The sequence below is a fragment of the Argentina silus genome (genome assembly GCF_951799395.1).
Source record: "Argentina silus genome assembly, contig: scaffold_175, whole genome shotgun sequence".
In the NCBI taxonomy this organism is placed as follows: Eukaryota; Metazoa; Chordata; class Actinopteri; order Argentiniformes; family Argentinidae; genus Argentina; species Argentina silus.
In genome coordinates, this window is record NW_028153244.1 from 20,001 (window position 1) to 35,000 (window position 15,000).

General features: G+C 47.5%; 2 protein-coding genes across 2 annotated transcripts; both read left to right on the forward strand.

The window, feature by feature from the left end:
* The first annotated feature begins 692 nt into the window (after positions 1-692).
* LOC310824333 (microtubule-associated protein 1 light chain 3 gamma-like) lies at positions 693-1,998 on the forward strand. Its single transcript, XM_083697589.1, has 4 exons — positions 693-816; positions 912-967; positions 1,049-1,155; positions 1,659-1,998. The coding sequence occupies exons 1-4, from the start codon at positions 759-761 to the stop codon at positions 1,825-1,827; spliced, it is 390 nt and encodes a 129-aa protein (XP_083553715.1). The 5' UTR covers positions 693-758; the 3' UTR covers positions 1,828-1,998.
* Positions 1,999-4,336: 2,338 nt separating this feature from the next.
* rrp36 (ribosomal RNA processing 36) lies at positions 4,337-12,394 on the forward strand. The gene is made up of 8 exons (XM_083697584.1): positions 4,337-4,453; positions 6,264-6,732; positions 7,093-7,228; positions 7,796-7,862; positions 9,491-9,595; positions 10,517-10,591; positions 10,903-11,020; positions 11,846-12,394. Exons 2-8 carry the CDS (start codon positions 6,270-6,272, stop codon positions 11,986-11,988), a joined length of 1,107 nt encoding a protein of 368 aa, XP_083553710.1. The 5' UTR covers positions 4,337-4,453; positions 6,264-6,269; the 3' UTR covers positions 11,989-12,394.
* Positions 12,395-15,000: the final 2,606 nt, after the last annotated feature.

A 15,000-nucleotide genomic window follows, 5' to 3' on the forward strand; every position in this document is an offset into this window, starting at 1 on the left:
ATTGACTGATTGAGTGTTTCTCTCTCTCTGTGTGTGTGTGTGTGTGTGTGTGTGTGTGTGTGTGTGTGTGTGTGTGTGTGTGTGTGTGTGTGTTGTCTGTACATGTCTGGAATCCTGTTGTTCATATGGGTGTGTGTGTGTGTGTGTGTGTGTGTGTGCGTGCGTGCGTGTGTTGTCTGTACATGTCTGGAATCCTGTTGTTCATATGTTTTTATACTGTGATGCTTGCCAAATTATTATCTCTCTATATATAGATAAATAAAGAAGACTTCATTAATTCATCCATCCATGCATCCATCCATCCATTATTTCATTCATTAATTCAGACTTTTAAAAAAGTAAAAGCTAACATCCTTGGGACTGCAGACTCTGTGGTCACCCCATTAGAGCTGAGATTTAAAACCATTAGGTTCAGGTTCCGGTTATGGTAAGAGTTGGGTAAGGGTTACGGTTAGGGTCGTCCCCAGGACCCCACTTACCTACTTACCCTTAGTTTAGAAAGTGGACATGGGGTTTTTACCGATGATGTATGTGTCTATGGGTTAATTGGCTTCAACAGTTAATAACGTCAATTAGTTATGGCTTCATTATGCCTAACAGTGAAAATGCCAAACCGACTTCATTGGCCATCCGGACACATGTTAATCAGGTGATACGTCATCGCAACGACACTATTTAATTTGTGTTGGCGCCGCTGCTGGAGCGTGTCGTCTCAGCCGGTCAGAGGAGAACGGACTCACTTCTACACCAACGTCACCATGCCTCCTTTCGAGAAACCACAACACCCGAAGCCCTTCAAACAAAGAAAGACCTTTGGTGACTTCTATTGCAAGATTAATGATTCGTTTGAATATGGGTGGGTTATGATGTTGGAATTGTTTAAGTCAATCATGTCGTCCATCTCTCCACAGCGACGAGAAAACAGGAGGTAGCAGGGATCCTGACCAAGTTTCCGACCAAAATTCCGGTAAGTGCGCGTTTCTTAGTCGTGATATTGAAGTTACAATAAGCTAAATTCGTTCTTTCTCTGAGTTGTTTGTGTCCTTAGGTTATTATTGAGAGGTATCAACGTGAGAAGTACCTACCCCCTCTGGATAAAACCAAGTTCCTGGTCCCACAAGAACTCTCCATGACCCAGTTTGTTACCATTATAAGGTGAGACTAAGAACAACTTTTCTGGAAGTATCATAAGTATAATTTTTGGTGTGTTAACGTGAAGGGAAGTTTAACAGTCACGCGTACAGTGTTTTTGGTTGACAGAACTCGTGCGTAATTTCAACACTTTCCAATCACCTGATTGGTGTCAGCCGCGAAACGGACGCTTTAATGACTTCCAAGTTTTACTGGATTGAATTGACGATGTTGGATGCATTCAGTTGGTCACGCGTTTTCAATACTTTACTCTCTCTGTTCTTTCAAAAACTTATGTAAAGTGACTCATGACAATGCCTTTGCGTTTCTGTGTATGAAGTCAGATTTATTTACGTTGATCCATGTTCAATGAACGTTACTTCCAATGTTCCGTTCACTCTTACGGTTCCAGATCCTTATCCTAAAAAATAACTGACTTAGAATTTCAATGCATGGCAATTTAACGGCTATAAACAGTTTTTCGTCAGTAAAAACTCGGTTTTAACGTCGCTCTTATTTCGTTTCAGGAACCGCATGTCTCTGATGCCCAGCCAAGCCTTCTACCTCCTCATCAACAGTAACGGTCTGGCCAGCATGTCGCTCACCATGGCGCAGGTCTACAAGGACCACAAAGACGAGGACGGCTTTCTCTACATGACTTACGCCTCACAAGAAATGTTTGGTCATAGCTTTTGAAATACTTGAGAAATCTTAGATGGAAATACACTGCAGTGATATTTCACATGACTCCTTGGCTTTCTGCAGGCCCAGTAAGTGAGATCTCACTCTTTGACATGATGTACATAAAATAAGATTTGTATATAATTTTAATATTTCTCTGTAGGCTAAATGTTTGTATATTCTGTATTTTTAATCTGAAGGAGGTAATAAATGTTGTTTAACTATACTTCTGACTTGTGCTTTGTAAGCCTCTCTGAGTCCAATGCTTTACTAGTCTGATGTTGGTTAATGTTTGGTCAAGGTTTGAAGGCCCAGTGAGTCCCCTTAGCATCTCCTGTGACTAAGTGGAGCCCTTGGGGTGACCCAACCACTGACCCAACACTTTAGCATGACGACTTGCCTCCTCCACTCTCCTCTTCACAATAGAGGAGGATATGGAAGAGAGAAACCTAGATCTTCTCCTCCAAGGCATTCGGGGGTGGAGGACGGCAGAGAGGACATGAGGTGTCGCCTTCCCAACAGTTTAGAAATGACCTTTAACTGGTCGACATCTCAACTTCAATGCGGTGACGTCAGTCGGGTCATCCCATGCATCCTGACTGACATTTCCTCATGCGTTGCGCCTGTACAGAACAGATTTCGTCTTGTTTTGGAGCAATGCTGCCATCAGGCAGGGGGGTCATACCGCAGGGAGAACAAAGCCCATGGAATGTTCCGATAGGCTGAATGCTAAGTGGGATGCTTGGGAAGATCCAACTCTGTCCCTTTGAAAGGGTTGGGTTGAGGGTAGGGTCATCCCAAGGATCCCACTTAGCATCTACTGTACCATGAAGAAATTCCTGTATAAATAATGCACTTGTGAATTCCCCTACACAGATTTAACAGCGCAGGAGTGGTCTGCAATGGGCTCTTACACCGGTTGTGTGCTTTGTTTTAAATGTGTAGCAGTTAACAACTTCACGCTGAGGGAGAAATGGGACTGTTGACCGCTGTTAAATGGAGCATCTGTTCTTTCACAACACTAAGAACAGCGCAGCCCTCTGACTGGCTTAACTGTTAGATTGTTTCATGCATATGTTTTACTTGTTTGTAAAATAATCAGTTGTGTCAAATATAGTAAAAGAGAAGTGATATAATTTAGGAAACGAACAACCAAGTTTGTTATTCTTAAATGACTGAATAGTTTATAATTTAATAACAAACATTATGGATGTTGCCTCTGGGGGTGTTCTTGAGCCAAATTAACAAATACAACTTCTGGAGTGTGTCTTTAACTCTGAGGGAAATGATGGGTCTTGTGAAGGGATCTCTGTGACAGATGTTCCTCGGAAACCTCAGTTTTGCGTTGCGCTCCTCATTTTTGATTCTGACATAAGTTGGAAACTCAGGAATCGTCTTAGGAAAACAACTCCCAGTCAGAAATGTCCTATTTCCACGGAGAACTCCAGCTACCCTACAAATTAAGAAGAGGGAACTATTCCTTTGAATTGTTTTTTCACTAAATCTTTAGTTTGTTGCATTGCAGGGTGTCTCGAGCGATAATTAGGTAAACATGTATATTTTAACTTTAGTCCAACCCAGCTACCACATAATTCAATAAGCCTGTTTCCCCATGATGCACAGTGTAAACATGACACTGTATTGTGAGATTTAGGGGGTTAGGGGTGCCTTGATTCTGACATACATAAAGGTATGTTGCAGTATATGTATTATCGATATCAGAGTTTCGTTTACAGCAGAAATGTCTCTCTGGCCTCTTAGTGGCTCACTCACTGCCTGAGAAAGTGCCAATTCCAAGCCGGTAAATTCCACCCATTCTCTGGTGTAGGAAATTCAGAAACACTCAGATGAGCCAGGGCTCAAGATCATTGATCCTGTCGAGGGACACATTGGAGATCCTGGATCTGTCTGAAGTGGAAATTCTGGATCTGTCAACATGTATTGATATCATAAATCATAAAATATATCAACGTGTGATATCATAAATCATAAAATATATCAACGTGTGATATCATAAATCATTGTTTCTCAGTATCTCTGTGCGTCATTATAAATGGGGGTTGGTCCGAAAGAGAGAAAGTGGAGTCTGATTGGCCCGGAGGCAGGCCCGGAGGCAGGCCCGGAGGCAGGCCCGGAGGCAGGCCCGGAGGCAGGCCCGGAGGCAGGCCCGGAGGCAGGCCCGGAGGCAGGCCCGGAGGCAGGCCCGGAGGCAGGCCCGGAGGCAGGCCCGGAGGCAGGCCCGGAGGCAGGCCCGGAGGCAGGCCCTTGGCTTTCTCTTCTCTTGCTCTGTTACGTGGGCGACTTTCACCCTGTTGTGTTTTGGTCCTGCTAGCTTTCTATTTCCCTGTCTGTTTCCCTTTCCCCCTATTTCCCTTATCTGTTTTTATGTATGTATTATTCTTTGGATTTTATTGTTTCGTGTGAATCACATTGTGTTGCATCTGTGTATGAAATGTGTTTTATGAATAAAGTTTGAGTTGACTATCAATCTCTCTCCCAGTCCAACACTCAACACTGCCCCCTGTTGGACAATCACACACACACACACACACACAGACACAGTGCAACTAAACATGAACCCACGTGGATAACGTTTTGGTGGTAGTTTTTCGTGGAAAGGATCGCTAACCCTAACCCTAATGTAAGTACCTCTTCGACGTGTCTGTCCTAACAAGTCGGCACCGTGTGATCCCGTCGTCTCTGCCGTCCGTGTGTCTCTACCTCCCGAGCTCCTGCTGATACACACCAGGCCTCTTCGAAGCCTGGGACTCAATTAGACTTCTGTCCGGGGATCAGCACCTCGGCCTGGGTATTCTCACAGCATTACACACGTGTTTTTCTTCCGGTCACAAACGTATTCTACACTAGGGAACAATAGCAAGAGGGCTCAACCTCGTACATTTGGTTTGCCATTATAAGTGAATATTTCTGTCAGTTTGACTGTTTAATAAGTCTCTTGTAAATAGTCCTTTTTATCAAACGTGTGTTGTTGTCAGACACGGTCGCCGGGTCCAGCTCGGATATGAATCTTCATTTTTAAACTAATAACATGTCTGGTGTTGACGGTGAAAGGCCCTTAGTTCAGCACTCCTCACAGAGAAGACGTGCGGTCAAGCACGCTGGTCACAGAGCTCGTCTCCGACTTAAAAGACAGTCACAACTTTTACATTTACATTTCTGGCATTTAACAGACGCTTTTATCCAAAGAGACTTACAACAAATCCATTTGTTTAAGTAAATGAATCATCTATCCAACAGTCATCATAAGACACAGTAATCAATGCTCACCAGGGGCCATAGGCAGTCGTAGTGCCAGTAGGCTATTTTTTATTTATTTAAAATATATATATATATATTAGCAGGAGAGAACTTGTGCAGGGGATGAAGAGGTCTCAAGAGTTGGGGTTAGGGTTAGTACAGGAGTTAGGGTTAGTACAGGGGGGTAGTGGGGGTGAAGAGGTCTCAAGGGTTAGGGTTAGGGTTAGTACAGGGGGGGGAGTGGGGGTGAAGAGGTCTCAAGGGTTAGGGTTAGTACAGGGGGGGGAGTGGGGGTGAAGAGGTCTCAAGAGTTGGGGTTAGGGTTAGTACAGGGGGGGGAGTGGGGGTGAAGAGGTCTCTAGGGTTAGGGTTAGTACAGGGGGGGGAGTGGGGGTGAAGAGGTCTCAAGGGTTAGGGTTAGTACAGGGGGGGGAGTGGGGGTGAAGAGGTCTCAAGAGTTGGGGTTAGGGTTAGTACAGGGGGGGGAGTGGGGGTGAAGAGGTCTCAAGAGTTGGGGTTAGGGTTAGTACAGGGGGGGGAGTGGGGGTGAAGAGGTCTCTAGGGTTAGGGTTAGGGTTAGTACAGGGGGGTAGTGGGGGTGAAGAGGTCTTAGGAAGGACTGTTAAGATGTAGCCTGAAGAGATGGGTTTTTAATCTACGGTGGAAGATCGGTAGTGACTCTGCAGTCCTGACAGCAGTGGGAAGCTCGTTCCACCAGCGGGGCGCCAGGACAGTGAAAAGCCGTGACCGAGTGGAGCGGCTGCTGCATCCGCGTAGAGGCGGCGGTGCCAGGCGGGCAGCCGAGGTGGACGAGCGGAGTGATCTTGCAGTTTGGGGGTTGACCATTGGTTGCAAGTAGACAACACAACTTGTGTGTTTCGGGAGTCTTTGGCTTGGTGTGTCAGGCAGCAGAGCAGGTCCATCCTCTGGGTCCAGCTGTGTGGTTCTGATCCAGAACTGAGGTTCCCCTCAGCTCTCATAATGTTGTTACCCGTTGAACTAAGCCAGTCTGAAGCACAATGCATTAACATCTTCATGTCAGACCAACCTCTGTGTTCACTGGTTTGATTTTCATACTTCTTGTCACACTTATCTTGTTTGCTCCCCATCGCTGGGTGTGGTGAAAACCCAGTTCCTAATGCTTAGCCTGATTAGCATGTCTGCTAACAGCCGAACCCCTCTTCTCCTTCCAGTTGAGAATGTTCCCCGTGGGCCAGGAACCAAGGGCGAAGCGCAAACGGAACACAGGGCCGTCTGCCGCCGGGCCGGGCCCGGGTAAGACGCTGGTGAAGAGCCAAGGTTTGTCAAGCGAAGACCCAGGCAGCAGCGAACAGGAAGACTCTGAGTTGGAGAGAAACTTTGCCCTGCTCAGCAAGAAGGGAGAGAGGGAACAGTCTGGAGGCAAAGGAGAGGAGGAGGAGGAGGAGGAGTCTGGGAGTGAAGAAGAAGAAGAAGAAGAAGAGGAGGAGGAGGGCGAAAGTGACGGAGAGGAAGAGGGGGGTAGTGTGAGTGATGGAGAGGAAGAGGCTCTTGGTGGCAGTGAGGAAGATGATGATGATGATGAAGAACAGGGATCAGACGGCGACAGTGGGGACTCTGATGATGATGATGGACAGCCTGACAGAGGAGGAGAAATACAAACAGAAGATGACATTAAAAAAGGTAGAGGGAAACTAGCCAACACACTGTACCATGGATCTGATCTGAATGCATAACGTGTACATTGATACAGAGTCTAACTCTCTCTCTACCTTCCCTACCCTCTCTCTCTCTCTCTCTACCTTCCCTACCCCCCTCTCTCTCTCCCTCTCTTTCTCTCTCTCTCTCTCTCTCTCTACCTTCCCTACCCCCCTCTCTCTCTCCCTCTCTTTCCCTCTCTCTCTCTCTCGCTCTCTACCTTCCCTACCCCCCCCTTTCTCTCCCCCTCCCTCTTTCTCCCTACTCCCCCCCCCCTCTCTCTCTTCCTCTCCCCCCATCTCTCTCTCTCCCCCCCCCCCCCCCCCCCCCCCCTCCCGTGGACAGAGTTGTCGACCATGTCGTTTGAGGAGGTTCTGAAGCTGCGTAGCCAGGTAGGCACCAAGGTGTATGACCAGGCGGCCTACGGGTCCACCCAGGCCCCGCCCCGCCCCGCCACCAAGAAACGCCTCAACAAGAACAGGTAACCACCTGCACAGGTGTCTAATGGCCACCATCTTGGCCAGGGCTCCCTAAACAAAATACAGGATTTATTTCAAGGGACTTCCTGCTGAAAGCCCTACTTGACTAATTCCCGCCTGAAAACCAGACCCAGACTAAACTCCTTCTAACATTAGAAATATGATGATCACATGCAGAAGCAGGATGCCATTTGATAGGGAACACCTTGAAGGTTTGTGTGGATATGATCAGATCATAGTTCAGAATGACATAGTACACATGACAAGGAGATAAAGTCATCAATAATTAAATGAATACTCAAATTAAAACTGAATTTGGGCCCAATTATAGGCCCATCCGGCTTAAGAGGTTAAAAAAAACAAAGATAGATAGATTATTATTTTTTACATCTTGTTTTAGGTACTTTATTGATCCCTGAGGGGAACTGACCGAAGGGGTTAAATGCAGATTTAAACACCTAGATGTTCAGATGTCAGGTTCGACCTGCGTCAGGGAGTCTGATGTTGCTGCCATGATGATGTGTGGTGGTCATGTGACATGCCAGTAACACGTGAATGCTCTTCGTCAGGCCCATGGAGATGTCCTCCAAGAGACACGCCCCTTTCCTGAGGCAGGTCGTACCGGTCAAGAAAGCGGTAAGAGACTTCCGGAAGCATTTTTCACTCAAAGTATCGTAATAATCCTGCTGAAGTTGAGCGTTCTCTGTGTTGTTACCTGGATACAGGGGAGACTCTGACTCTTCAACAGCACGACAACCATCAACATTAAAATCTAATCAAAAGATAATAATAACAATAACGTGAGGTGTTATACAGGGAATTGATTTTTTTATTTTATTTTATCTTATTTAACCTTTATTTTTACTGGGAAAACACACTTTTGCAGGTGCACCCTGTCCATAATATTTACACAATAACATAACAACAACACATATGAAATCCAACCCAGTTACATCCAGGTGACCAGCTTAGTCATGTTCTTATCATGGCATTTAACAGACGTCTTTATCCAAAGAGACTTACAACAAATACATTTGTTTAAGTAAGTGAATCATCTATCCATCAGTCATCAGAAGATAAAGTAATCAATGCTCAGACCAGGGTTAGGGGTTCGGGCCATAGGCAGTCACAATGCTAGAACAATTATTATTTATTTATGTTAACAGGAGAGAAACTTGTACAGGGGGGTAGTGGGGGAGAAGAGGTCTTTACGGTTAGGGTTAGGGTTAGTACAGGGGGGTAGTGGGGGTGAAGAGGTCTTTACGGTTAGGGTTAGTACAGGGAGGTAGTGGGGGTGAAGAGGTCTCTAGGGTTAGGGTTAGGGTTAGTACAGGGGGGTAGTGGGGGTGAAGAGGTCTTTACGGTTAGGGTTAGGGTTAGTACAGGGAGGTAGTGGGGGTGAAGAGGTCTCTAGGGTTAGGGTTAGTACAGGGGGGTAGTGGGGGTGAAGAGGTCTCTGGGGTTAGGGTTAGGGTTAGTACAGGGGGGTAGTGGGGGTGAAGAGGTCTCTGGGGTTAGGGTTAGGGTTAGTACAGGGGGGTAGTGGGGATGAAGAGGTCTCTAGGGTTAGGGTTAGGGTTAGTACAGGGGGGTAGTGGGGGAGAAGAGGTCTCTAGGGTTAGGGTTAGTACAGGGGGGTAGTGGGGGTGAAGAGGAGGGACCGTTAAGATGGAGCCTGAAGAGATGGGTTTTCAATCTACCGCGGAAGATCGGTAGTGACTTTGTTTAGTCTCTGTAGGCATGTTTAGTCATGTTTAGTCTCTGTAGTCATGTTTAGTCATGTTTAGTCTCTGTAGTCATGTTTAGTCTCTGTAGGCATGTTTAGTCTCTGTAGTCATGTTTAGTCATGTTTAGTCTCTGTAGTCATGTTTAGTCCCTGTAGTCATGTTTAGTCCCTGTAGTCATGTTTAGTCCCTGTAGTCATGTTTAGTCATGTTTAGTCATGTTTAGTCCCTGTAGTCATGTTTAGTCATGTTTAGTCCCTGTAGTCATGTTTAGTCTCTGTAGTCATGTTTAGTCCCTGTAGTCATGTGTAGTCAGGTTCTCTTGCTAGGTGCTGCGTTGTTGAGGAGCTAGCTGCCCTGACACTGCCATCCCAGTGTCTATGCCTGGATTCTGCCATCCCAGTGTCTATGCCTGGATTCTGCCATCCCAGTGTCTATGCCTGGATTCTGCCATCCCAGTGTCTATGCCTGGATTCTGCCATCCCAGTGGATTCTGTGCCAAATGAAGGTTGATTTGATTTGATGTTTGGTCTCTTCCAGGTGTTGAGAGACCCGCGTTTCGACGACCTGTCAGGTGACTACAAGCCGGAGATCTTTGAGAAGACCTACAGGTTCGTCAACGACATCAAACAGCGGGAGAGAGAGGTGAGGAGACGCTGCTATAACCATACCCTGATAACTCCATACCCTGATAACTCCATACCCTGGTAACTCCATACCCTGATAACTCCATGCCCTCTAACTCCATACCCTGGTAACTCCATACCCTGATAACTCCATACCCTGATAACTCCATACCCTGATAACTCCATACCCTGGTAACTCCATACCCTGATAACTCCATACCCTGATAACTCCATGCCCTCTAACTCCATACCCTGGTAACTCCATACCCTGATAACTCCATACCCTGATAACTCCATGCCCTCTAACTCCATACCCTGGTAACTCCATACCCTGGTAACTCCATACCCTGGTAACTCCATACCCTGATAACTCCATACCCTGGTAACTCCATACCCTGGTAACTCCATACCCTGATAACTCCATACCCTGATAACTCCATGCCCTCTAACTCCATACCCTGATAACTCCATACCCTGGTAACTCCATACCCTGGTAACTCCATACCCTGATAACTCCATACCCTGATAACTCCATGCCCTCTAATTCCATACCCTGATAACTCCATACCCTGATAACTCCATACCCTGATAACTCCATACCCTGGTAACTCCATACCCTGGTAACTCCATACCCTGATAACTCCATACCCTGGTAACTCCATACCCTGATAACTCCATACCCTGATAACTCCATACACTATGGTAACTGGAGACACTTGTGTTTCGGTCTTTCAACCGTTATTTAAGAAGGTTTTTCAGAATGTTAGAAGGTGTTTCCGTGGTGATTAGGCTCTCATGTTAACATGCATGGAAATCGGGATTTGTTCGGTTGCCCTCAGGAATGGATGTACTGTGATAACATGATTTTAAACTAGATAAACATCCTGTTGTTGTGGTGGTGGTGGTGGTGGTGGTGGTGGTGGTGGTGGTGGTGGTGTAGGTGGTGCAGAAGAAGCTGACGAAGGCAACAAGAGTCAACCAGAAAGAGAAACTTCAGTTCCTGTTGAAGAGAATGGTGAGTCTACGACTAGTCTTTCCACTACCACTGTCTTTCTCTTTTCTGATTGATATTTTCTGATAGGTGTTTTCTGATGGGTATTTTAAGAAGCAGACAGTATTGATGTGTCAGAATTTTCGAATCACCTTCCTCCCTGTGGTGTGTGTGTGTGTGTGTGTGTGTGTGTGTGTGTGTGTGTGTGTGTGTGTGTGTGTGTGTGTGTGTGTGTGTGTGTGTGTGTGTGTGTGTGTGTGTGTGTGTGTGTGTGTGTGTGTGTGTGTGTGTGTGTGTGTGTGTGTGTGTGTGTGTGTGTGTGTTCCTGTGTGCAGGAGAACCAGGAGAGGGCGAGGAAGAGCAGAGAGCAGCAGAGGGAGAAGGAAGTGGAGTGGAAGAGGAAACAGAGAGAGATGGCAGGAGAGGGACTCACGCCTTTCTTCCTCAAGAAATGTAAGTGGATACTGCCACCTAGTGTACAAAATATGTAAAACGTCCTAAAACCACACTAAATAGACAACACATCAATCAACGCTTTATGTGCCATACAACCAGATTGTTAGGAATGTGTTGTTTTATCACACATACACACACACACACGCTCTTCCACAGGGAGATCAGAGCACAGGGTCAGCTGTAGTTCAGCACCCCTGGAGCAGTTAGGGGTTAAGTGCCTTGCTCAAGGGCACAACGGCAGTGGTAGGAGCCTTAGATATGATGTCAGTAACCCTCCAGTCACCAGCTCACATCCACCTCCCTCCTGGGGTAGGGATCTAACCAGCGACCTGCTGATGGCTGGCTGGCCTCTCTAACCTCTGACCTCTAGGCTACCTGCCGCATTTGATGAGTACACACAAAATGGCTCCTACAGTAGTCGTACTAGTGTCTCCTTAACCCTCTCCTCCTCCTCCTCCTCCTCTCTGTTTAACCCTCTCCTCCTCCTCCTCTGTTTAACCCTCTCCTCCTCCTCCTCCTCTGTTTAACCCTCTCCTCCTCCTCCTCTGTTTAACCCTCTCCTCCTCCTCCTCCTCCTCCTCTCTGTTTAACCCTCTCCTCCTCCTCCTCCTCTGTTTAACCCTCTCCTCCTCCTCCTCCTCTCTGTTTAACCCTCTCCTCCTCCTCCTCCTCCTCTGTTTAACCCTCTCCTCCTCCTCCTCCTCCTCCTCTCTGTTTAACCCTCTCCTCCTCCTCCTCCTCTCTGTTTAACCCTCTCCTCCTCCTCCTCCTCCTCCTCCTCCTCTGTTTAACCCTCTCCTCCTCCTCCTCCTCCTCTCCTAGCTGACAAGAAGAAGATGGAGCTAGCAGAGAAGTACCAGGATCTGAAGAAGAGCGGCAAGCTGGACAACTTCCTGTCCAAGAAGAGGAAGAGGAATGCTGGCAAGGACCGCAGGAAGCTGCCGTTTCAGCACAAAGGCCAGTAAACGACAGACCCAGAGAACGCCGGACCAGGAGAGCGACAGACCCAGAGAACGCCAGACCCAGAGAACGCCAGACCCAGAGAACGCCAGACCCAGGGAACGACAGACCCAGGGAATGACAGACTGGGAGAGTGACAGACCCGGGACACTTTGCCACCGTCTCCAGAAAGCCATGTGGTTGTGTTGATGAACTCAGGGGGGGTTTTGTCTTCAGATCCACGTTCTGAGAGATGGTCATGGTCAGGGAAGGGTGACCTGTGACCCCCTCACTGTAATCTCTGACCAGGACTCTCTACAGACCACACTGCAGATTGTGTGTGTCTGTTTTCTGTGTGTTGAGTTGAGATGTAACCGTCGGTAACATGTTACTGCTGAAGAACTAATTCCTATTAAATATGTACATCATTGATTTCTGTCATTGAGTCCCGAAGGCTTGTCTCATCCACATAGATATAGAACACTAGTTAGGAAGATCAGGATTATGTTATTCTATTGCATATTGTTGATTGTTTGACTGCTTTTTTTTTGTTGTTGTTGAGTTTTTGTCTCCCTGTTGAAGAGTTGCGTTTCGTTGCATCATAAACCCTGCATCCTCTGCATATGACAATTAAAACGTTGAACTTTGTGGGTTCTCCCCAGAGAACGGTGTGTTTCTGCACCACACTGTGAACTTGGCGGCGGCCACCATGGAAACATTTCACGTCAAATTAAACGATATATTTAATAACGACAGAGTAACTATCTTTGATTGCCAACAACATCGCTGTTGAAAGCGTTAGGACGTTCCTCAGTGAATTCAGCGTTTTAGCGGTATTTTGACGTCAATAAAGGTGAGTCGGGGTTTTGATGATGCGATCCAGCGCCACGCTGTTCTGGGGAGAACCCTGCTGATGGCTCCAGTGTTCTGCCTCTGGGTTTGTCGTCCTGTCTGTCGGGACAGTCACAGGTGTACCAGAGAGCACCACTGGGGGGCGCTGTTGAGCTGAGTGTTGGAAAGCCTCTCAGAGATGGCGGTGGATGTATGCATATGTATTCAGGTATGCCTTCTCTCTCTCTCTCCCTCTCCCTCTCCCTCCTCACGGTGGGTCAGGTTATTAGGACATCACAGTGGTGTTGTGTGGGAGATCCTGGCCTTTGTTCTTGCTCAGCATTAACTCCCTTTATGAATCACCTAGCGCTGGGTCACTCAGGCGTGTTAGTGCTGGGCTAGAGCAGCTCTCCTCACCACTCCAAAGAACCCGTGGAAAACCCAGATGATGCCCAAGGCCTCATTAAGTCCTCTACAATTAGTCTTAGTTGGCAGTACACACACGCGAACACACACACATGCGCGAACACACACACATGCACACACGCTAATGTTCCTTGGTTTGTTCTGTATAATGACTTAACAGACGACACCTTTTGCAATATTAATCTGGTGTAATTTGCTGCATATGTATTCAGGTATCGTAGTCTTCCCTGTCTCTCTCAGGAGGAATCTAGTCTAACATTTGAGATAGGGCCTGTGTCTCTCTCTCTCTCTCTCTCTCTCTCTCTCTCTCTCTATCTCTCTCTTTCTCTCTCTTTCTCTCTCTCTCCCTCTCTATCTCTATCTCTCTCTGTCTCTGTTAAATTCCCTCTCTCTTTCTCACTCTTTCTCCCCCTGTCTCTCTCTCTCTCTCTCTCTCTCCCTGTCTCTCTTCCTCCTATTCTCTCTATCTTTTTCTCTCTCTCTCTCTCTCTCTCTCTCTCTGTCTCTCTCTCTCCCTGTCTCTCTTCCTCCTATTCTCTCTCTCTCTCTGTCTCTGTTAAATTCCCTCTCTCTATCTTTCTCTCTCTCTCTCTCTCTCTCTCCCTGTCTCTCTTCCTCCTATTCTCTCTCTCTCTCTCTCTCTCTCTCTCTCTCTGTCTCTGTTAAATTCCCTCTCTCTATCTTTCTCTCTCTCTATCTCTCTCTCTCTCTCTCTCTCTCTCTCTCCCTCTCTCTCTCTCCCTGTCTCTCTTCCTCCTATTCTCTCTCTCTCTCTCTCTCTCTCTCTCTCTCTCTCTCTCTCTCCCTCTCTCTCTCTCCCTGTCTCTCTTCCTCCTATTCTCTCTCTCTCTCTCTCTCTCTCTCTCTCCCTCTCTCTCTCTCTCTCTCTCTCTCTCTCTTCTCTCTCTCTCTCTCTCTCTCCCTCCATCTCTGCCTCTGTGCTGGTTTCATATTGCTTCGTGTGACTCATATTTAAGTCCCTGCTGAGGAGATTTTTTCTCCACACTTTTCTCTCCAACCCCCTTTTCACATTCTAATGAACCAACAGGCTCTGCGGAAAAGGCTTTTTTCATCTTTAAGTAATTAATGAAACGGAATACAATATTGAGCTTCAGAAACCCTATCTCTGCCAGCCGTTTGTCTGAGCTTGGCCAGAGAAATGATGTCAAGTCAGCTTGGGTTTGGATCCAGCTAGCCTCTCTGGAGCACAGTGTAGCTGACATGACAGGAGAACAGCATGTACACCAGGGGAGGCTGGCAGAGGTAGAAATCGGAGGACGGGCTCATTGTAATCCATGGAAGCACACTAAAACACACTTGATACCATTCCTCATTCCGTTATCATGCATTACAATGAGCCCGTCCTCCGATTTCTACCTCCGCCAGCTTCCCCTGGTGGAGTGCGTTAGGGGGTGGTATGAGTGGTTGTTATTCAAGGCGGCGGGGGGGGGGGGGCGCGGGGGGGGGGCGGTGGGGTGGGGGGGCGGGAGCTGCAAGGCCAGCCGCTGCTCAAGGCTCTGCATCCCCAGGCTCCCATTAGACTGACTCAGAACAATACCAGCTCTCTCTCTTGTCCTCACAACACTGAGAGAGGGAGGGAGAGGGAGGGAGGGAGAGAGGGAGGGAGGGAGGGGAAGGGAGAGGGAGGGAGGGGAGGAGAGAGGGAGAGAGGGAGGGAGGGAGGGGAAGGGAGAGGGAGGGAGGGGAGGAGAGAGGGAGGGAGGGAGGGGAAGGGAGAGGGAGGGAGGGAGGGAGGGAGGGGGAGGGAGAGGGAGGGAGAG